The sequence below is a fragment of the Sinohyriopsis cumingii genome, chromosome 3, assembly GCF_028554795.1.
Source record: "Sinohyriopsis cumingii isolate HCF-2022 chromosome 3, ASM2855479v2, whole genome shotgun sequence".
Lineage (NCBI taxonomy): Eukaryota > Metazoa > Mollusca > Bivalvia > Unionida > Unionidae > Sinohyriopsis > Sinohyriopsis cumingii.
The window spans coordinates 29,955,699-29,980,499 of NC_142963.1; the positions used below are offsets into that span (position 1 = coordinate 29,955,699).

The window sequence follows — 24,801 nt, forward strand, 5'->3', positions numbered from 1 at the left end:
TGTGTGTATATAGATGAAAATGTGCATATTTTGTCTTTTGGGAAGGGCAGCATTTGGAAGGTAGCAGAATTTATTTTCCTAACATTAATATGATTTGCTAAGTTTTCTTGGAGAAATGTAATTTCCTATAAAAAAAATATTATTTACTGTATATGTATGTACCAAGATAGGGATTTATCCAATATTAGGCCCAAGTGTTTTTACAAGAAGTGATATTCTTAATAAATTACCATTTATTAAATTTGTTGATGTTCCATTTGAGATTTTCAGGATTTAGCCATTGAATCAATCTTATTTGAGTTAAACCTCATTGGTTATTGCATACCTCAGCAGTTCCTTCATTTTACCAAAGGAAAAGTCATTATCCACTATTGGATTGCAACCAATGCTGGAGGCTGTAGCAAAGACATCAACCCACACATTGTCTATGACCATGACATTGTCGCAGAGCTCCTCTACCTTTGCAGAGACGTTACATTGGACACTTCAAAGGTTTTGCTAGAGCATTGCAAAAAATTTCTTAGGATTGATGTCTTGGAATATGAAACTTTATTGAACAATCTCATTTCAGTTACTGCACCTTGGGTCTTAAAAGACCAGCAACATAGTTCCATTGCTTCATTTACTGGCCTGTTAAAACCATCCAGTAACTGAAGACAACCTGAACAAGCCATTAGGCAGCCCAGTTTCCTGAAGAAGAGTGTACAACCACATCACCAAAGTAGCTAACCCTCCTTTGAGCCCATGCTGCAACAATAATACTTGAGATGGAAAAGAGTCGAGGTATGGAAGTATACTAACCCTCTCTTCATTCCGAAGTGTGTGTGTGTGGACACTCTTAGGGATGCCTCACCTCTCCTGTAGTGTATCCATGTTTCTTCATTACAGGTTGGTGTTTGATTAGCCCTCTCTTCAGAGGCCTTGTTGAGCATCACATTGATTGATGTGCCCTTTCCAGTGAAGGAGGGTTTACGCTTTCTTCTCTTCCATGAGACAGATATATGCAGATTAAAGAAAGAGCCGTTGGCCCCAAAAAGAAAGTCTCCTCCACATAATGAACTTGGAAATGAAAGCTTTGCTCATTGTCCTTGTTGTGAGTCCAGATCAAGTTAGGGTTCATTGCATGATGGTCTTCCTAGACAACACATTAGTGATTGCATACCTTAGCTGACATAGAGGCACTCATGTTCCTATTCTCTGCATGGAAGTTTTGAACCTTCTACTTGGAGCAGAGTCGAAAGGTATTGCCCTCCACATTGGATGCATTCCATAGACAAATATCCTAGCAGACATTTTGTGCAGGTACAGAGGTTGGTTCTAACAGAATGGTCTCAGTATCAAGCACTTACAGAATCCTTGTTCTGTCTATGGTGGGCAACCTCTAGTGGATACAAATTTTTTTGTCTACTTAGTCCCAGACCAAGTGCCTGGGCAGTGGGCACGTAAATCATGAGGTGGGATCAGTTGTTTGCTTGTGTGTTCTTACCCTTTACTTTGATTCCAGAGGTACTTCAAAAGGCCAGGACATCAAAGCTTGCATTATTCTCTGCATAAGAATCTACTTTCAAAACATAGGGGATTTCCGATTCACAACAATCCTCAAATTCGGCATCTTCATGCTTGACTTGTGTTTTGAATATTTAGTTAAATTTAATTTGTTTGTTAGTTTGTAATAAAAAAAAATCATTTTTTATTTTTTTATTTTCATTATATGCTATGAGTAATAAAACATTGTATCTAGTTGCTGACCTTGTTCCAAAATCAGTGACAGCTTTGGTAAACAGATTATATATCTTTCTCAGAGTAAGAATCATTAAGTTGAGTTAAGGTCATGCCTGGACTAAGTGATATTTATCATGTGCCAGTTGGTAACAAACTTTTATTTTATCCAGAAGAATGAACTTTTGACCCTGATACGGGAATCTGTTTTGTGTCTTAATTAGTCATATAACTGATGTTTTGAGAAAGGTTTGTCAGTTGGGCTTGACATGTTAACTTGTATTGTATTGTGTCCAGTTTGGGCTGAATTTTGTTTTATTGAGATTGTTGAATTCAAGTGATTATTTTCCCTGGAAATACAAAAGTGCTCTGACAAAATTCTTGGACAAAGACATTCCCTAGAATGTATACAGAATTCAAACTGGAATAATATTTTCTGTGATTTAACAAGAGACTGTTGACACATTACACACATAATCACCTTCAATTTTGGATCTCTGCAGAGCTCAAACTGAGTTATATTTAGGACTTTTTATTACTAGGACTTGTGTCTTTAATTCTTGGATTATAATTTGGATTTAATTTGCAATACCGAAGTTTTTTTCCTCTCATTTTTCACATTGTATTCTAGGGAAATAAATTATTTGTTAAATTTTTACAAAGCTTGTTGTCTTCACTCTTTTCTGTTACTTATTTTATGAGCACAGACTCAGTAACACTTGTCTCAGATGATCCATCTTTCAGGCAGAATTTGTTAACAAGATTGCCAACAATCATTCACCCCCAGAGATGATTTACATCCAAGTTCTATGATGCAAAGTGGAGAACCTTTTATGATTGGTGCACTAGGAACAGATTAATCCTAGCTGCTTCACAGTATATGGTAGCAGATTTTCTACCTTTCCTCTTTAAGAAAAGTCGTGTTTAGCCTTGTAATCAAAGGTTATAAAGCAACTGTTTCAGACATGCTTAAATTCTCCAGTATATTCTGCTGAGTTACATCTGTGCTGGGGATGATCAGGAGAGGCTCCTTTGTCCAATTAGGGCACTTAGGTTCTTTTTGGAGTCTTCAGAAGGGACAAGGATGGGTAGGGAACGTCTTTTTCCTTCCCTTAAAGGGCTCAGCCAATATTTCAGCATCCACCATCTGCAAATGGATTTCACCTACATTCAGGAAAGTCACTTGTGAGAATTCAAGTAAGAACTACCACTACTTCATGGGCCACTCTCCATCTTTCACCTTTAGAGGACATTATGATGGTGGCGTTTGGTGATTGCATCCTGCTTTTTTTCCTTCATTTACCTTCGGTCCTTATCAAATGAGAGTATTTTTTCTCTAGGTCCAATAGCTTTAGCACAAACATTGACCCAGCCTTCTACTGTATAACAGCAGTTTAGTGGCTTAGCTATGAGGAAAGTAATTTTACAATTTTTCTTCTTTTAGAGGTCATCAAACTAACCATTGCAGACATGTTCAGCTAAACAGTTGAGATAGGTACTGGTTTTTAATGATATTAAAATATAGATTGTGTGGAGAGGATCAATTTTAATTATGTAATACCTATTTCTGTTTGATACCCTCTGTCACCCAACTCTGATGTTATTAGTTATGGTCCTAGCAAAGATGGATGAGGGTTTCCTAGTGCAGAAAAGGTAAAGCTAAACAATAGTGACAGGTACGTATTACACAGTTAAATTAGTCTTACCACTTCCCACCCTCCCAACCAATACACATATATGAAAAGAAACTACATTTTTGTAACCTTTTTCATGAATAGCATTAACATTGGTAATGAAAATCTTAATATTGCTACTCTACCTCAATGGAAAGTTGTATCGACATCGGAATTTCGCCAGAAGACTAAGTTTGTCAATAACGAAAATTAAGCTGACCCAACTTCAAATATGGCTGCTACAATAAACATACTGAAAATCTTGTTCTTCTCGATGGATGGTCATATCAACATCAGGTTTTCACAAGTTCTCTGATGGTGCCCAGTTTGCCCTAATTAAAAAGGTGCTGAACTTGCATCCGAATTGGCTGCCACAGTGGTATTTTGAAATCATTTTGCTCAAGAGTATCAGAGATTGCTTCAGCACTCTGCATTTAAAATGAAGAAATTGTTTTCTCATGAATTCTTGTGAATTTTTTCATACCAGTAGTGCATTAGTCCCTTCAAGGAACTATTTTGCTTCAGAAATGTGTTTGCTATTTTGCACCAAACTTTTGGACCACTATTGGAACCTCGAAATTGTTAATTAGTGTGTTAAATACTCAAGTTTGGTACTTCTGACACTGCTTATTACTTATTTATATCTGATTTTTCTGAGTGTATTCTTTTTATTCATCATGTAGTGGAATGTTTTCTATTGCCAGATTAGTTTTCTAATATTTTTTTGCAGGAGGTGGGGCGGGGGTTGTCTGTCAATGAATTATTTAGTTAAGAACAATAGAATGGGCTGTCACTTAGATATAACCAGAAACCTTAACTGACCTGTTCATCAATTGAATTATTAGAAAAATTCCAGTAAACTCTATAGAACATGTTTCTACAATTTGCAGCTAGCTGTTTATTGTCCCAGCCTTTATGTTTAAAACTATGTTGCCTGACATACATAAAGTTTGTAGAACAATAAACAGAGTTACGATCACTCAAAAAGCATCCCAGACCCTATGTTGATAATAATTTGCTGGATATCAATAAAATTGTGATAAGAATTTTTAAATGCAGCCTTGATATATTGTGCATGTAATGTATACTGGAAACCTCTTAGAGTACTGTCTCTAATGATCTGTCAAAGAAAGGACATCTTGAAAATAAAGGTAATTTGTCTGAAAAATGAAGAAATTCTTTAAAAAAAGAAAATTATTAATAATTGTTCCTAACACAATTGTAATGCAAGTATTCAACCATTTAATCTATCCTACCCCTCTCTTGTCTCACTGTCGATCTCCATCCATTAATTTTTCAGATGTACCTCAGTAATTCCCACCTTCGCTTTCGCAGCAGTTTATGTTTTAGGGTCCCGTTGTGTGCAAGTTATCAATGGAGAGTTGTAAAGGTATATTTGTAATACAATGTACAGCTGCTGGATACCATGAGGCCTTCATTAAAGTCCACTAAGATTCTTATATATGACAAAATTGTTTTGTTTGATCAGGCGAGAGTTCAGCCAAGGTCCAGTCATTGAATTTTGGGTGTATATAAAACATTTCCATTAAAGTTGTCTTCTGTTCAGAATTGTTGCAGCCAAAAGGGTCTCAAGGTTTGCAGGCCTGAAAATTACCCTGGTCTGAGGTCCAGGACTGATTTTATTTGGCTACAGACCAGTTATATGTAAGCAGCACTAACTGTCAGACCTTTAACATTTCTTATTTGTTCCTGTAATATGAAGAAAATGTGCTTTTCGATCCTTATAACATCTGAAAAGAGTCATAAAATTGCCCCAGTTTAAGCAGTAGTTGAGACATTGTGAGAGGCTAGTGTTGTAAAATATCACTGGAAATCTGAAACAAGGTACGCAGTATGGTCACCATCAGTCTAAGCTTGATCAGTGTCAATCAGATGTTGTCTGTTCTACACCATAGTTAAAACTAATCGTCAGTAGTATCAGATTACCATATATTCTAGGTGCTAAGAGTTTGTTTTTGTAAGGATTTACTGGCAGAAGGTAAGAATCAGCCACAGAGAATTTGTCCGCCGCAAGAGGTGTAGCACCTCAGGGTGTAAGAAACTCAAGTCTGAAAAGTGTGGAAATTATGACAAGAATAAAAATATTCGAACTTGAACAATCACTGGAAAAAGGCATGGCCAAGAGTTGAGGAAGATGTCAAGAGGACGTTTATGTTTTGTTCTGCATGTATGGTATACACAGAGTCAGCCAGTCGTTCAGGCGCCTTATTTAGTTTCGGTTTTATTTACTGACCCACTGATAGTATGAGAAACGAGCAAAGAGTATATTATTTACACCAGAAAGGTTATTTACAGTAAATAAACATTCACCTCTCAGTCATCAAGACCCTGAATTCCTGAACATTTACAAGGCTGAGTACATAACTAATTATTTACTATGTCAGAGCGACCAGAATTAGTTGATTTCGGTCCTGATAAGACTAGTGCCGCTGATTGCTTTCTTCTGAGAAAGCACAGCACTTGGCACATATGTTCCGAGGGCCAAGGCAAAGTTCATCAGAGTTTGAGCAATCTTTAAGGTAGTTTGAGTTTTCTCTGACTTTCCCCATCCAGCAGTAGATATTTTGACAACAAAAATTTCAAACTATCTAAAATGGAGTGGCAACGGTCAGAGGAAACTTGGGCTATCTGCCAAATGAATAGTTCCTATTAGGACTTCTGTGATATGAAAGTGATAAAAATAATAAAGTTAGTAAAATATGTATATGATTGCATAAGCAATGAAGTAATTGTATGAATTTTGAGATTTCTTTCATTTTATTATTTTTTTCCAGTTCATGTTAACATGCTGTGTTAAATATGCAAATGCCAGACTTGGCTGTTGGACCAGTCCTTGGCTTTTGTGGACCTGCGTAGTGTAGGGTCCTACTGGTCCTGGACCAGCGAGTCAGAAGTGTAATTTTCAGGCCCTAGTTTGGTATTTAATAATTTGTTGTTTTCAGGAAAGGGAATTCCTAATTTGCTTGATGATATTGGCTACTTTCATCATTAAATGTGGCCACCATTATAAAAATAGAAAAACCTTTCAATGACCGTTTAAAAAATCCAGTTTAACATAATTTGACCAAATATGATAAAAACATCCTGGCATAAAGGCCTTTCAAATTTGTACAAATGATGCAACCATTCAGTTTGACCATAATTAAATAAAATTATTAATAACTTAAAGTCTTCTTAAATTATGTCTGTCTGCCTGTTATAAAACTTTTCTTTCTGTACAAAGACTTAAGGGGTCCCGAGTGGCTGAGTGGTCTAAAGCGCTCTCCGTTACGGATCATTGCCATGTCACCTCTTTCTGTGCTGGTTCGAGTCTCAGATTCAGCCAGTGTGGGTATGTGAGAAAGCTTGCCAGTAGCTTCTTGTGGGTCTGGGTTTTCCTGGGTTCTTCCTGCACCATTAATACTGGCCATCATGTATTTTGTGCTGAAAAATGGTATTAAACTCCACAACAACAACAACAACAACAAAGATTTAAGTCGTCCACAATGTACAGTTACCAAACTTTGTGGATGACTTTCACTTGGTGTACAAAGAACCCTATCTATTTTGGGGTCAGACACTATGGTTAAGGTCAGTGTGACTGAAAGAATAAAGATGTTTTCCACACAATAACTCAAGCTCTCCTCAATCTTCAATTAATTTGTGACCACTTGCACTTTGGGTAAGGAAGAATTCTATCAGTTTTTGGGTCAAAAGTTCCTTGGTCAAAGTTGTTGTTATAGAGAGAAGATAAATGGTTTCTGCTTTGTGACTCTTTCTTCACCAGTTTCTTGCAGTTAGCAAACTTTGTGGATTTCTTGCAATTTTGGTAGAAGAAGAATCCTATCAATTTGAGGGTCAAAAGCTCCAAGTTTAAGATAATTGTTTATGAATGAAGAAAAATGGCTTCAGCACAGTAACTCTAGTTTTCCACCATCAGCATTCACCAAACTTTGTGAAAGACTTGCAGTTGGTGTTAGGAGAGCCAGATTGAGTTTGGGATGAAGAAAAATCTGTCCAGTGGCAAGATCATTGAAAGATTTGCCAAAGTAATAAAGATTACAAACTTGGGAAGAATTAAGGCATAATGTGGATCCAGATACCAAATTTGCTTAATGGGAGAAGAAAAATCTAAAGGATAGTTCACTTATGCCAGATGAAATATAGCATACATGACTTGTGTACATCAGAAAATTCATGTTTGTAGAACTGAAAATAAAAGAACATTGATGAAGCCCTCAACTCCTTCTGCCCTTGTACTGATACTGACCCTTGTGGGTTTTTATCTGTTTTGTTTTCTGTCTTGCTTTTCATTTAATTTTCTGTTTATGCTTAAATATATAATGGAATATCAGCTCCATTTTTGTATTATTCTTGCATGATTGTTTGGTTGGTTGGTTTGGTTTTGGCTTGTAAGCAGTTCTAAGTTACTTTCACTGCTTTTATGATATAATCATTTTCTGTTTATTTGATTTTTCCCTGAAACCTTGAATATTAATCCTAATTTTGCATTTGAAAATCAAATGTCTCCATGGTTACAACTGTAAGCACTGTTATGTGACTGATCCATGGAAATTTGCATTTACTGTTGTTATTGTTACTACTATTGTTTGGAAATGAAATTAATATTTAACATTCCCCCACTTTCAACATCTTCCAACCCATAGTCAATCACTGCATAAAAGCGTATCATGTTGCATGTGGTAATGACGTTACAGGCAAGCTCGAGCATTACATGATTGTTGTTTCCTGTGCAAGTTGCATGCACTGACAATCCTGGATTAGGTAATTAGATTTTCCTGTTTGATTATTTCTAGATATAGTTAATATGTATTCACTCTGCCTGCCTGTCTCTGCCTCTTTAAAACACACACACGCACACAGCTTGTTTTTGGTAAGTAATAGATTGATTCCACCATAAGGAACTTCCATCTTATCGTAAATGTTGTGTGTTTGTGTTCTCTTTTGTTTTGTTTTTTGCATTAATACTTATCAGTCAAGAGTGTATTTGCAGTACATAAGTAATCTATAACTGAATATGAATAGTGCACATTATTTGCTTTCATACTTGGTTGGGGGCCCCGAGTGGCCGAGTGATCTAAAGTACTCTCTGTTACGGATCACTGCCATCTCACCTTTGTCTGCGTGGGTTCGAGTCTCGGATTCAGCCAATGTGGGTATGTGAGAAAGCTTGCCAGCAGCTTTTCGTGGGCCAGTGGTTCTCTTTGGGGGTTTTCCCAGGTTCTTCCTCCACCATTAATACTGGCCGCCATGTATAGCCTATTGTGTGCTAAAAATGGCGTTAAACCCTACAACAACAACAGCAACAACATACTTGGTTGCATTTCGTTATCTGTTAGTTTTAGTGCATTTTACCCCTACTCCCTCTTCCCTCTCCCTTTGCACTGATACTGTGTTTCATGATAGTAGTAGTAGAACAGGAACAATCTTTACTTATTAGACTAAATTGATATTGATATCTCTTGTTTTAATGTATTTGCTACAAGACTGAGCTCTATGAATGAGAGATTCCTGATAATAGTGTGTGGACAGGTAGATGAATGAATTAGTATGGATGAGTGTGAAAAAATACTTTTTTTCCTATGCTTACTTACATTGTAATTTCCCAAATTTAAAGCACTGAATTGATTCTTATGTATTACCTGTTATCTGTGGTAAATGTTTTCACTGGGGATCTGCAGAGGCTTGTTTCAGATATTGTCAAATGAAGAGATATACTTAATAGATTTATACAGAAACAAATTCAATGTTTTAGTTCTAGTAGATACATATTCAGGGCCAGCAAGGGGGGGGGGGGCAACTGTGGATATATCCCCAGGGCCAAACAACACTTTTTAATTTTATAAAAGAAAAAGTTTGTTTGAACAAGAACTGGAGTGGCCCAGTGTTTCTTACCCCAGGGCCTGTGATTGCTCTCTACGGCCCTGTACATGTTGTTCAAAAAAGATTGAACAGTACTGGCTAGCAGAGTGTGGACATAATTTTACAGCTCATTTAAGAGTAAATCAATTTGGTGTGCATTTCTTTTTAATATCAGTGTCATAAAATAAATGCAGATCAATGTTTAATGAATGTCTTAATTTACAGTATACAGAGTAAACAATAATAAACAAGAATTTTTGTATAAATTCCTAAAATTTTTGGGAAGACATGTAACATAGTTATTATGACAAGCATCAGGAATGTTCCCCAGAGCTTTGATATAGATACAGTTAAAACTGTCTTGAAAGACCACTGCTATGACAGACCACCTGTCTTGAGAGACCATATCCTCAAAGCACAGATTGATTGATCATATAGTATTATCATATAGTATCTGCCCCCAAAATATGGTCTCTCAAAACAGGTGGTCTCTCATTATTGGTGATAATGCTATTTGATCAGTCAAGCTGTGCTTTGAGGATATGGTCTCTCAAAACAGGTGGTCTTTCATAGCAGTGGTCTTTTAAGACAGGTTTAACTGTATTCAAATAAAGAGACTAATCACCTTTTGGAAGAACAAAATAGCCAAACAAAATTGATGAGTCTTCATTCTGAAACCTTTAGCAAAAAATCAAATCCTTAAAACAAGTTCACAAAACAAAAAGATCCAGGGAATTATAGCAGATCAAAAGCTAGATGGAAGTTTAAAGGTGAGAAAAATGATAGGTTTTATTTTTTTGTTGTAATTTAGAAGAAAGAAATTAATCTGATTAACTTATTTTATAATTAGTTTTGGACAATTGTTCCTTTATAACAGATCATAGTGAAATATTAATGCAAAAGCATTGCGAACTCTCTGTACTGTTGGTAATATTGAGCCAATTTTATATCAGGATATTTTTAAGGATGATGATAATCCCATTGTAACTAAATTACAAGACTGATTAGGAGTTATGCAAGGGCCAACTTGTATCCAATGAATGTTTGAGAGGATTGAAAAATATGAAAAATGTAAAATGACCTGGATTAGATAGTTATACAGCTGACTTATACACATTTGGGGGAGGGGGGATGACATTAGTACTATTCTTCATGGGTCTCTTAATCAGACCTGTAGGCAAGAGAAAACACTGATTACATGAGACAGTTATTACTTGCATACCAAAAGATGGGAAAAGCAAATATTTTTAAGTAATTGGTGACTTGTTTCCTTCTTCAGTGTAGATTATAAAGTTGCACTCATTTGCTTTTGCAAATCGCTTTAAACCTATATTAAAAGGTTTAATGAGGAACAAAGCAGATTTTGCTTGTACATGACATACAGCATATTACACAAAGGAAAAAATGAACATTAAAGGTCTTTATTAATTTATTTTGAAAGCATTTGATTAGAATGCTTATTCATATCCAAACCTTTCAAATTTGTCAGCTTTGGTGACTCCTTTATCAAAACCTTTGACATGGATATACAAAGCAATGAGACCATTGATGAGTATATGGTGTCTTTTTAACACTTTAATAAGTATATGGTGTCTTTTTAACACTTTAATAAGTATATAGTGTCTTTTTAACACTTTAATAAGTATATGGTGTCTTTTTAACACTTTAATAAGTATATGGTGTCTTTTTAACACTTTAATAAGTATATAGTGTCTTTTTAACACTTTAATAAGTATATGGTGTCTTTTTAACACTTTAATAAGTATATGGTGTCTTTTTAACACTTTAATAAGTATATAGTGTCTTTTTAACACTTTAATAAGTATATAGTGTCTTTTTAACACTTTAATAAGTATATGGTGTCTTTTTAACACTTTAAAAGGGAGTCAGACAGGGACAACATCTCCATACTAGTTTATAATTTCAGTTGAATTACCAAGATATAAGTGGAATAAAAGTCAGTAACACTTAGTTTTTAATAAGTCAGAACATTGAAAATTCATCCTTTCTTCTAGGCCTACATTGTAAGATGTCCACCCTGATATTTGTTGTTTGGGTTGATGTCTTAACTCCAAAAGAAATGGTGCTGTGTATCATGTCCCCTGGATAGGAGAACAAGTGACCAAATTTTCATGAATACCTTGTATGCTTGACAGCCCATATTCAAACTTTTCCAGATTAAAATAGATTTGCTTTAGACTGTTCATACCTGATGGACTCGTATTTTTGACACAAGCGAGTGAACACCTTTTCAAGTTTCGTTAACATACATTTCAGTTGATGAAATTTGATTGTCGCCGAGGAATGCTGAAATTGGTTAAAGGTTAATAAGATTCTTTAACAGAAATGAAACTATCTAATCACTTTCTTCAACATTAATGTAATTATCTTCATACTGTACTCAATAAGTTGGATTAATTTTATTCAAGCCTTCTGGTCCGGTGAAAAAATTAAAGGACATCTTGCATAGTTTTACCTTCATTTTTATAAATGGCAACGTGCAAGAAACTGAACCCTGCTGAGATGCCAATGTTCAGTCATTTGTCTGTAATTAGTAGGTAAATCTATGTGCACTCTTCGTGCAGTGGCTGTTTCAAATTTGATTGAGGCAACAGGTTGTGCAATGCATTTAAGTCCGAGATACAATGGATTCTAACACCTTTTGTTGTTGGAGTTTTCTGTTTCTTCTGTTGTTTTTGTGCAAAGAAATGACAAACACATGGTAATTTTGCATATGTAAACAGACCTGGTAACACGGCATGGAGTCGGCATAAGCATCATGGTATGTTACTTCATATTGAATGTAAACTGTTAACAGTCACTATCCCCAGAAATAAATAAAATAAATGTCCATTTAAAAATTTGTAGAGCAAAAAAAAAATCAGTCCCCAGCTGCTTTCAACATGTCCATTTCAATAGTTGTAGAAAAATCAGTAAGTGTTCTTGGTGATTATGCTGTATGTACCTCACCATCTGTTATGAACTGCTAGTCTCATTTTAATCTAATTTTAGACAATATTTTTGGTTCAGACAAGAACTGTTCATGAAATTACTTGAATTGAACCACTGAATGATAGTACCAAGGATTTTTGTACTGGGTAAAAAGCCAGTAAAATGTCAGATTATCATAATGCACGTCAAGTGCATGATTTAGACAACCATATATATATAATTTCTGTTAATAAAACAATTTTACTGAAATATTTTTTAACTTAATATTCAGGTAATAACTTCATTTTTAAAGAAAATAAATTTATTAACAAGAAAATTTTCTGAAATTTTATTGTATCCAAAATCGAAAATATTCCAAAGTTTAAATTATGTTTGTGAATTGTTTTGCAATTTAGTTGTAGTTATTCAGTCAGTATATCAGTTGTATCAAGAACAACTCGTGTATCGCCTTCCTTGGGTTATAGTCCAAATACTGATGTTGAGTTTATTTATCTTTAATAATGAGTCAGCCAGACATCATTTTCATCATCATCACTGTCATCATTATCAGCATCATTATCACCAGTTACTACCTGGAATCTTTGACACTTTTTGCTGGCACCTCTCACATAATTTTGATGACTTGATTTATCAGTGCACTTAGAGATGATGTCATTTGCATAATCAAATATAAAGGAGATAGCATTTTCCTTCAACTTAGACTTTGGATTTTGGATCCAAGTCACTCCATTTTCTCCAGTTCATTCTCAGATTTTTTTTAAATATGCCAAAACAACCTCAGGTTTTCAGTCTAGGTTGTACCTTCTTAGTTTTCTTATCCTTATTGCTTTGTTTTTTCTCCATATAGCGGGAAATGAAAGAAATGTCTTTAATCTCATCACACTCTTGGATGGTGTATATTTAAAGAAAATAGTGGAAAACCTATATTATTATCATGCACCAGTACTGTGAATGGCTTTCACTTTGGATAAGAAAGAAGTATATTAATTTTGAGGTCACATTGTCATCTGATGAATGATGATGTTATGTCACAATGTTTCAAGATTTTCAAGACATGATACTCTGATTCTAATGAATGCTAATGTTGTGTCACATTGGGCTCTGATTTTCATTACATGACAATTTGATTCAAATGAATGCTGATGTTATGTCACATTGTGTGTTGATTTTTAGGACATGATACTTTGATTCTAATGAATGCTGATGTCACATTGTTATTTTCAGGACATGAAACTTTGATTCTAATGAATGTTGATGTTATGTCATGTTGTGCATTGATTTTCAGGACACGAAACTTTGATTCTAATGAATGCTGATGTTATGTCACATTGTGCATCAATTTTCTTTACATGAAAATTTGATTTTGATGAATGCTGATGTTAGGTCACATTGTGTGTTGATTTTTAGGACATGATACTTTGATTCTAATGAATGCTAATGTTATGTCACATTGTGCATTGATTTGTAGGACATGATACTTTGATTCTAATGAATGCTAATGTTATGTCACATTGTGCATCAATTTTCTTTACATGAAAATTTGATTCTGATGAATGCTAATGTTATGTCACATTGTGTGTTGATTTGTAGGACGTGATACTTTGATTCTAATGAATGCTAATGTTATGTCACATTGTGCATCAATTTTCTTTACATGAAAATTTGATTCTGATGAATGCTAATGTTATGTCACATTGTGTGTTGATTTGTAGGACATGATACTTTGATTCTAATGAATGCTAATGTTATGTCACATTGTGCATTGATTTTCAGGATATGATAATTCAATTCTGATGAATGCTAATGAATTTTATGTAATAAAATACACTTCATTCTGCATAACTTGTTCAATTTTCTTTGTAGCAACCTGAGCTGAAACCAGCAGCACCACTACCAGACGATGGTAAGAGAAATTTATGTAGCTACTACTAATTTATTTGGCTACTTGTTGCAGTGACATCTGTAAAGAGAGCCAAAAGGAGACAATTTTCACATTCCTACTTGTGTATTGTATTTACCACTAATGATTGCTGTGGTATTTAATCATGTGACTGTTGCCATGCATCACATGTCCCACAATCTTGTTTACAAATCTTCTATTTAGATTTACTACAAATATTATCTTATTTTATGTTCCCTGATGCACAAGTTTGTAGTTTTACTTATGAAAGTTAGCCACAGAATGTTCATGTGGACATTTTTAGCTAAATAAAGTTGTTTGTATTATAAAACTAAATACTCTTCAAGGATCTGGTTAGGAATAAACTTAAACAATATTTATTAATGAATGAACAATCTTTTTTCTAAGCATGGAGTTTATTTACATTAAATGTTTTTTTCATCTTCAGTGGATGTTTGGCATTTTATTGATCCGAAAGTGCAGATGACTATTGATGACAAATCAAAGATGAAATGTGGATTATAGATCTACTAGACTGGCCTTTAACCTCCAGTCACTGACACATCTGGAAATTTGTGGAATTCCAGTAGTTGACAGCAAGAGAAGAATTACAGAAACATTTTATTTTATTACCAATGCTTCAGACCAGAAAATTTTTGTATATTTTTAAATTATTCATATTTTGGTAGTGAAAACAAATGGTTGATGGCAGTATTGTTGTTTAAATTTGCATTATGCACATCAAAAACTGCTTTTCTTACTATTATTAACAAGATAATTGGCCTAGTAAATTGTAAAGAAAAACAAATTTATAATTATTAATTTTTAATTGGAAAATAAACATAGCTAGCATCTCTTATAAACAATCAACCATTTGCAAAATATTTTGAATGTGACTGTTTGAGCAGTGTAAACTTTGATGTAATTGGAAAATGATAGAAGTCACAGAACATGATGACTAAATTTGTGATAAGAATCAAACACGAGTTCATGACTACACATATTGGCTAAAGAATAATTTACCATTGGAAATGAAAGTTCGTTTATTGTCGTGTTATTTTCATAACATTTTCATTTTGCCAAATTTATAAAGTTAAGTGTTCATAATAACATTCTGTTTGATTTAGAAGTTAATTTAAGCATGAATCAATTGCTCAAATTACATGCATTTCTCGCATATCTGATGGAAAGGATTTTACATGTACATTTTAATGTGCCATATATTAATTATGAACCTTTGTAGTTTTGTTTTAGATATCTATAACATATAAACATAAAAAAATTCTAATATGCTTTTGAAAGCCTACATTTACTTTTTTATTATTTAAAAAAAAGAGCTTTGCTGTAATCATTGAATGTTGTCAAGCTTTTTTGGTCAGAATGTACATGTCTGACTTTTTGCCATATTTTGCCAATCTAAAAATACCTTGAAATTGTAGTTTTGGTGGTGAAATAGATTTTAGTACAGATATGTGAAAATTTAAAACAAGTTTCCAACCCTACACACATGCACTACCCCTAGTAATCAGCATTAACTTGGTACATATGGTTGCATCATAAATGGGTAATGATTGCATATTAGGTTTGTAATCACAATAAATTTCAGATTGATTAAGAATGGTTATCAATGAAACTTTTGTGGAATATTTTTAACTTCTTTCATTAATCTCTGGGTGAAAATAGAATTAGTGTTCATATTTAAAATCTATCCTTTAGACTTGTTAATACTGTATTAATCCTCATTAAATTCTAAGTCATTGAGCCCATTTTTCAAGTTGTTGCTAATCAGATAATCAGGGTATTGGCTGAAATGCTACTATTGTTGGGCTGTGTCATGTTGGCCGTATCCAGATGAACTGAATTAACTCCCATTTCTCTTCTGGTGACATTGTACCAAAATTGGGATGTATCTAATTTTATACAAGACTTCATTCCTCAAACTGCTTATATATTTTTGTCTTTACTAAATTTTGAACACTGTATTTATTAAGATGGATATTAATTAAAACAAATATGTATGCATAAGATTATCTTCATTTTCATCAGCGATCAATATTTCACAACACATACTTAATATAAAATCTATACAAAATCCATTTTTCTCAGAATCTTGTAAATTTTTGTGACTGATTGAAAACTAGAAATGAGAAGTAAGTTCATTGAACTTGAAACTAATACCATTCATGTTGTGTCTTAGATTTTGAATTTAGCTCACCTGTGGCATATAGACAAGGAAGCTTATGGTGTGGTCCAGCAACTATTACACAGCATATGGCATTCTGTCATCAATTCATTGTTACCTCTAAGGACTTGGGAGTCTTTATTTCTCATCTGATTTCAATAAAACTTTTAAAGTTTAATCATGTTCAAGATCCATGCTTATTGATGAACTGATCCTGAACTAGATTGGCTAATCTTGATGCCACTGGAAGCCATATTTCTGAACTGATTTTGATCTGACTTAGATAAGAATTCAGTTTTGAGCAAAATCCATATATATCAACTAGTTGTTCTTGCATATGATTCACTGAGTTTGTTCCACTCTGGAGGTCAAATTTCTGATACAATTTTGCTGAAACACTTGGAATATATGCTTATATCGATAAAATCTTGGACAAGTTCCAAGCATTAGCAAGATGCATTCTTATGAGGTAATCTTGCATCTGATTTGTTGAACATTTTATCCCTTTGGGAGCCATGTTTCGGATTGAGTTATGATCAAATTTGCAATATTGGTTTATATCATCAAGAACTGGGATGGATTCAGTAATGAGTGAGATCCACAAATATTAATATGATAATTTTGAATCAGATTGGCTGGGCTTGTTACTACTCTTGGAAGCAATATTTCCGATCCAGTTTAGTCAAACATGGAATTTGAGCTTATCTCATCAAGATTTCAGACGAGTTAAGTAATAAATGAGATCCATTCATATTAACACGATCTTGCATCTGATTGGCTCAGCATGTTACCACTTTTGAATCCATATTTCTGATCCAATTTTGATTAGCTTGAAATATTGGTATATATCAACAGAATCATTGAGGAATTTGATAGTGAGAGAGATCTATGTATATTACTTTTGTAATCTTGCATATTAATGACTGAACCTGTTACTATTCTGGACGCCATATTTTTTTTTTATATCAAACCTGGAATATATGCTTCTACAATCAGGATCTTCAAGTGTTAAAATAATGAGGAAGCTCAATGCATATTAATGAGGTTATCCTGATTGACTAGGCTTTTTAACCACTCTTGAAGCTGTATTTTTTTATCTATTGGCTTTATTATCAGCAACTTGGATGACTTCATTTATAAGCAAGGAACTATGCGTATTAATTATGTCTTCATCTCTAGATGGAATTTTTTTTCTGGATATTGTAAAAATGGGTCAACTCAACATGATATAAAGTTTGGGAGATAGTTTACAAAGCATGTGTTCTTGTACTAGTACATGAACCTGTTGAGTGACATGGTTAAATGTTTTAAGTTATGAAAGCCAAGTGAGCAATAGCAGGCCTACTTGAGGATCTTGTTGTCTTTAATCAAAGCATTTGGAAACCTGGTCATCAAGGACAAAACATGTTATTCTACTTGCCTCGTTAAATGTCCTTCACAGCATGTGACAGACTTTATCTTGTAATGATTGTCAAGTTACAAGTTGCATGAAATATTTGGGTAGTTTGGCTCACTTGCATTTGAAATACTAATGCACAAATGTGCTCATGCACACATACATGACAGTTGGATGGAGTTCAGTAAACCTGACAGCACTGACGTGGCAATAACTAGAAGTACTGGTTACACATCACAAATGCAGCCTCCTCTTAGAAAATGGTAAACCTCCTGTTTCAGACAAATTGAGAAATGAAAGGCTGACTTTACTGGTAGCCCACTTATGTTCAGATTTGGACAGATGTAATGAATAAAATGAACGTTATAGATTTCGTACACATCATACTTAACCAATGTTAGAACTGGTTGATGACCTAATAAATACTGTCATGATTTTCATGCTTAGTAAAAAAAAAAAATTTAAAAAATTACACTGATGAAAACCAGGGATGACATAGAAGATGATGGCTTTTGAAGTCATAAATGAAACAAGTGCTTACAAAATTGTAATATAATGAACACAAAATTAAAAATGTATATTTTTTAATCAGTGATGACCATTATGCTTGAGATTATTATTGTGTATTGTTGTATTATTCTTAGATTGTGTGTAAAATCTATACTTAATAAGAGCTCTTTGTCTCTCTCTAATGGCTGTAAATGCTAGAGAACATTTAACTGCCTTTTTGTGAAAGTACATATTCGAGGTAGAACTAGTGTAGAAATTATTTTATTTTGAATCCAACACATCATTCAAGTGCCATTCTACCTCCTGCATTTCACACTTTTATGACCTGCCTTTATTTTGGATTGTTTTGTGAAGAAAGCCATACTGCCCCCAGCTTTTTTAAATCATTTTTGGATCATTTATAAACTCTTGGATAAATCATAACCTAGTTTTTTTCTTCGCATTTTGCTTATTCCTTCTTTCCAGTGTAAACAGTAATCCTTAAACAGCAAATCGTGTCCTTTTCTACTAAATCTGTACATATGAAGTCTTTATGACAGTCAAGGTCCGTGTTTCAAATATGGCATATTTCAGATGTTACTTGCATAGACCCACCCTCTGATTTTGTTTATGTTGACTTTTTTGTCTGACATGTACAAATGTTTTAATCTTGACTGGCTGTAAGGCCAAATTATCCTTCAGTTTTCATGTATTGCCTATCATGTGTCTCCCATTCACAGTTGCTATTTTCATTTTGACAACTACTTGACCATTTTGCACATGGTTTTACAATGAGCATTTTGACAAAAATTAACTTAAGATTTGTTCATTTGATGTTCATCTGTGAAAAAAATTGAAAAACCTCTAAATGACTTCTGAGAAAAATATTTCATAGACTTTTTACTAAATTTAACAGCATTATGCCATGGAGCTCTTTCAGATTGGTTTAAATTAGGAAGATTCACTCTCAAATATGGCCACCATTACATAAAATAGTAAAACCATGGATCAGATAATAAACTGCTCAACAAAATCGGACCATATATAGCTTTCAGTTTTATTCAAATACTATCAATCTGCCAACAGATATTGGTGCTGTTGCTGGAAATAGAGAAACCTTTAAATAACATTTTTTCAAAAACTGCAAAACAGAATTTGATAAGATTTAAGAGAAAGCCAATGACTTGTCCTCAAACACCACTGAACAGACCACAATCAAACTTGGCAGAGAGCATCTTGGCCTGTTTGTTTATTTTAAAAAAATATAATTTGCATTAATGATTCCATTAAATATGGCTGCAGCTACTAAAAAGCAAAATCTTTTAATAACTCCCTTAAAGTTGCTCAGCAAAATTTGACAGAAAGTGTCCTAGCTGAAAGGCCTGTACAATTTATAGAGTTGATGCTAATTCACGGTCGAAAGTGGCAACCTTTGCTAAAAATACAAAAATATTTACACAACTTTATTACTCCCTATGCAAAATATTATGTCGGATATGTGTTTGGCAAGTGAATAGAGAAACTGACTACCCCTTTTTTTGTGGACACTTTTAGGTTTTGTTTGTATAAATGATTATGTTTGGGCAGAACCTTGAATTCATTGTTATCATAATTGTACAAATCTATAGTATGCATCCTTTGATTTTGTTTGCTTTAAGATAGAAATTTATGTATGTGGTGATTACAGTAACCACCTATGGATGTCATCAGGAGAGGAAAAAAACTCCAAATAAAACAATATTCAGCTTCCATTTGCTGTTGTGTATCTTTAAGATTATGTTGACTCAATATTATCGACCCCCATCTTGTCAAAGAATGCAGTGGAGAATATCCGTGATTCTGTCCATCAGTCGCACATTCCCTTCTGCTTTATAAGTTTAAAGTTGTTTGAGATTTAGGAAAGAACTTGGTATACATCATTTCTAGAAGGTGTGTTGCATACCACAAATTGGGGATCCTGTCTTCAAGGTCAAGGTCATGACTCACTGGTTTACATTTCCATAAGATTTTTTCTTCTGGTACTATTCAACTTGATAGCCCTTCAATATTAAGGGATGAAATTTTGTTTATTTGTACATCATCACCAGAATGTTTGCTGCATATCACATGGAAGTAATGCAGGAAAAGTTGGTTTCTTTTGATGACTTATTGTTTAATATTGATATTTAGCTCACCTCACAAAGTAGAGCAATTGTGCTGCCACCAGTATTGGCTCACATAAATGCATATATGTACTGCATCCTGTCCTGGGCAGCAGTTAGATTGGGTTTCATAGCATCTATCCACTTGGGAAGGAATCGTTGGGGCTAACTGTGTAAACGCTGGTACATACTTGGAACAGCTTTTTTGCAAGTAGCTCATGACTACATAGATTTTCTGCATACATAATGTTCCTCCTAAAATCATGAAACCTAGTGAGGGGCTTCCTCTTAATTAGTAATTCTCCCTCACCTCAAGAGTAGTTCACTGTGACCCACATTTCATTCTTCAGTAACAACTTTTATTTTAAGTTTATGCTACAACTAAAAACTAAGCAGTTTATGCTATTAGACTAGCTAATGTATGCATATCTGTATGGTGCTCATATGACCTCCAATATTATATGACTACTCTTGCATCAGTATTGGCATGGGGTTTCACAAAAAACTTCATGCAGCATTTAATTGATTCAGAATGAAAATTGTGCAGATCTGACTTCAGCATACCCACACTTTTGGGAAGAAATTTTGAGAAAACCAGACATAATGAATCATGGGGTCCAAGGTCACTTCTGGCATCATTGCTTTCGCTGATTTTGCTAGCACAGTAACTTGTACATATGCAAGTGAATTTTGACAACACTTTGTGTTTTTTGTTTGTTGTCTTCCATTGAGCCAGTTGGTAGTCCACAATCTTTTGTTGAATTTAACGGTAAAGGGGGCAGCAAAGAATTTTGTACTGCACTTGGGGTATCTTATAAACATATTTGTTGAGATGTGTAAGGGGTATCTTATAAACATATTTGTTGAGATGTGTAAGAAAATATATTTTTTACCAAATTTGGTAACGTGCAGTTCCTTGAGAAAATAAAAGATGGTTTCAATACTAGGATGTACAAATAATAAAAGGACAGAAGAAATGGACTTGCTTTTATAGATTCCTGGAAATAAACCACTAGAGTGTCAGTCCCTTTAAGAGACTTCTTTTTCTAGAATTGGACAACATGATAGCATCCAAGACATACTGTTAGGTAGCATGGCTGAAGTTCAGTTAGATTTCCTCATATTTTTAGTTCTGTTGGTTATAAAACAGAGAATGAGAATGATAAATTTATAGCATAAGAGTATCAAGTGTTTATACAAACACACTATACCCACACATACAATCTATACCCCATGTAAACATGATTGGAGTTCTAACCATGGGATTGTCAGCATGTCAGGGATGTATCTATTGCACCTTTTCTTTCTCCCACTTTTTCTCTATCAGTTCTTCCTCCAATGCTGAGGTCCAGTTTATTGGACAATTTCAAATAAATCATTGTACTCTGGAACAATTGTCTGTATCAAGATTCTTTTGCTTGATACAGGAGGCAACAAACATTTAGCTATCCTTAAGTTTCAATAAGCTTTCCGGCTGTATTTTTGCTCATTGTAGTGGTTGATGAGTCAACAATAGGTGGACAAGCTGGTGAACATACTGCTTTATATGTAAAAAGCACTAAATCAAACATCCCTCCGATTTAGTACAAGGACATGAAGGAAAGAATGACAATAGACAAAAATGTTGAAGAGTATCTGAATTCAGTTTTGTTTTCAATAACAAATACAAGACCATATCTTTTTAAAAAATATCAACATGTTTAATAACAAAAAGATGCTTCTCTGACACAAAACAGGAATACAAATTAAACAATATTTTTTTAAAAAAGGGATGTATTTACAAGGTTGACATTGTTGCGAAGTTGATGATTTAAGGTACGGTCATTTTGCCTTTGATGTACACTACATTTCTGAGCTAAAGATGAGATAGCCATGATGTTCTCAAATCCATTTTTGTAGTTTATCATTATTTCTATGGCACTTGGCACTAAAACAAGTCACTACATGTTCCAAAGAAATCCCAGACTGCCTTTATAAAGAAAATACACTATTGCCCACACACCATGGAATCTGATCCTTGTAATCTTACATTATTGAATCCAGTTGATGCAGCATTTCCTCTCATGAATTCGATGTCATTTTCCAGAGGGGGTAATTCATTGTGATCAAAATATTCCAAGCTGATCGTTGGGAAAATGGATGGGCAGCTCAGAAGGTTCCTTGTCAATGACAGTTGTCTTATTGATGACATAGGCTTAAACAAAGGGACATTCCTATTTAGCACATACCATGGAATTCCAGGAAGCTGTGTACGAACTGTGCAGGGTTTTCTTTACACAGGAAATGATAAGTCATCAATTCACAGCTGACATTTCCCTTTAAAATTCATGTCAAGTACATGTAATTTGATGAACCATGAGCAGTCTTCAGTCTTTGTCGCAAGAGAACTTAAGTGCATTTGGTCTCCAGAGAAGTCCATGGAGATACTGAATGATCATACAAGTTCTTAGACCACTTTCTCAAAATCGTATCTTCTGAGATGTAAGTCCATGTCTCTTCCAGATACTCTTCCAACTTCCCTTCTTGACTCCTCATAAACATTTGTTTAGGAATTTTCTGACTAGGATGATTGATGTTACATCCAAAAACAATGTTCACTGGGTGGTTGATTTTACATCCATAATAATGTATTTGTTTCAGCCATGTCCTGAGCACAATAGCAGACTAAATGTTCTTTTTTGGCCATCATGACTTTTATCTTTTTCTGGCTCAAAAATACCCTTATGGCCTATCTCCATAGGTTCTTTGTGTTTTATCTTGCTAATAGTTTATAATCGCTTCTCACAAACTGTTTATTTCCAGAGTATTGTCAGATTCTGCATACAGTATAGCATTCACTTTAACAGTCGGAGCTACTGCAAACTGGTGTACCACATGACGTTGGCCCGATTTTATATTTTGGAAATGTCCTTAGTCTGGAATGAAATTAAAACCCCACAAAGTATATCCTCCTGCATAATCGTCGTATGTTATACCGTAACTTGTTGGTAGCCAACTGTCACATGGCTTCAAACAGTATTAAGTAAGATCTCGAGTACTCTTTTGGGGCAATGTCAATGCTCAAAGGGTCTGGTACACAACGTCTGGCTATCTTGGGTGACTTCTACTTTGGACACGTTAAAGTATTGGAACTCGCAAAGATTTTGATAGATGGCTCCGTTGAGGGTTAAGTGGATGCCAATGAGCAAACGTTTGGGTTTCATTCCTTTGAAAACATGATTTTTGATCATGAATCCGAGTCCAGAAGCAGTGGTGAAGGTTTTCTAATCATCATAGAGCCAGAATTATATCACCAGGCTCAAAACCCTTTTCCCTTGCGTTTCTGACATAACTTTAATTTAATTTTTGACCTGGTCTTAGATATGGAATAAATACATTCTGTCATTTTTCTACCAAATGGTTCGTCAGTTGTAGGAATAGGTTGCAGATGAGCCTTGGGTATCATCAGATTGGGGTTTCTTGCCATATGACAAGTGTGACAAAATCTACAGTATTTACAAACACCACTTTTAATTTTTGCCCAATAAAAATGATTCAAGATCTTGTAATAAGTCTTAATGACCCAAAAAAATGACCAGCCAAAGTAGTTTTGTGGGCTACATTAAAAGTGTTTTGTCTTTATGATTTAGGATCGACAATTTGCTATATCAATGGCTATTCATCAGTACCTCAGATGGTCTCCATTTCCTAATAATGACCCCATTTTTAAGAAAATAATAAATATGTACTTCTAGGGCTTTAGTTTCGCTAGTAAAAAAAGCAGGAGGTCTCATGATCTTGTTCCTTTTCGACAATGATTGTTGTTTGTCACCTTGATTAGAATAATGAAAATACCTTTTGTTTGATCCATAACAGGAGCAAAGGTGTCTCCGTCAAAAGCCTGGCCAATAAACAAGTCAGCAAAATGAGAATTTCCTGATCAACATCATTCTCATTATTACCACACAAAACACGGAATTTGGCAATAAAAAAAGACCAGGAACTCAAACTTAAAACAATTATCACAACTGAAATTATGATAAAATATACACTAATGGGTCCAAAATATCAGTCTCTCCTTCCAGAACAGCAGCAGTAGTGGTAATACATGAACTGAACATTAAAATGAGGAAAAGGTTACCTAACCACTGCTCTATTTACACAGCAGAATTCTGGGCCATCATAGAGGCCCTCGTATGGATTAAGGACAACTACATACCTAAAGCATTGATAATAAGTGGCTTGCTGAGCGTCATATCATCTATACTAAATAATAATACTAAATCAAGAGGAAAATTTCTTCAGGCAAACATATTTATTAATTAAAGAATTGTATAACAACAAACAACAAATCGAATTCATGTGGACACCATCCCACATTGACATCCAAGGAAATGAGTTAGCTGACCAAATAACAAAACAAAAACTAAATGAACCAACTCACATAGTCATTAATTACAGTGTCAGTGAACTCCTAAGCATAAGCA

At 34.3% G+C, this 24,801-nt stretch overlaps 1 protein-coding gene across 2 annotated transcripts in view; it reads left to right on the forward strand.

Annotated features, from left to right (window-relative positions):
- The window catches only part of LOC149802615 (uncharacterized), a 101,387-nt gene extending 81,444 nt beyond the window's left edge, over nucleotides 1-19,943 (forward strand). The window contains exons 11-12 of one of the 2 annotated variants that reach the window (XM_089951924.1): nucleotides 14,091-14,130; nucleotides 14,576-19,943. In XM_089951924.1, coding sequence (XP_089808050.1) covers nucleotides 14,091-14,130; nucleotides 14,576-14,652 — 117 coding nt within the window. In that variant the 3' untranslated portion in view covers nucleotides 14,653-19,943. Of the gene's footprint in view, nucleotides 1-4,727; nucleotides 4,783-14,090; nucleotides 14,131-14,575 lie in introns of those variants that run through there. The other variant, XM_089951925.1, reaches the window with a different exon arrangement.
- The last annotated feature ends 4,858 nt before the right edge of the window (nucleotides 19,944-24,801 follow it).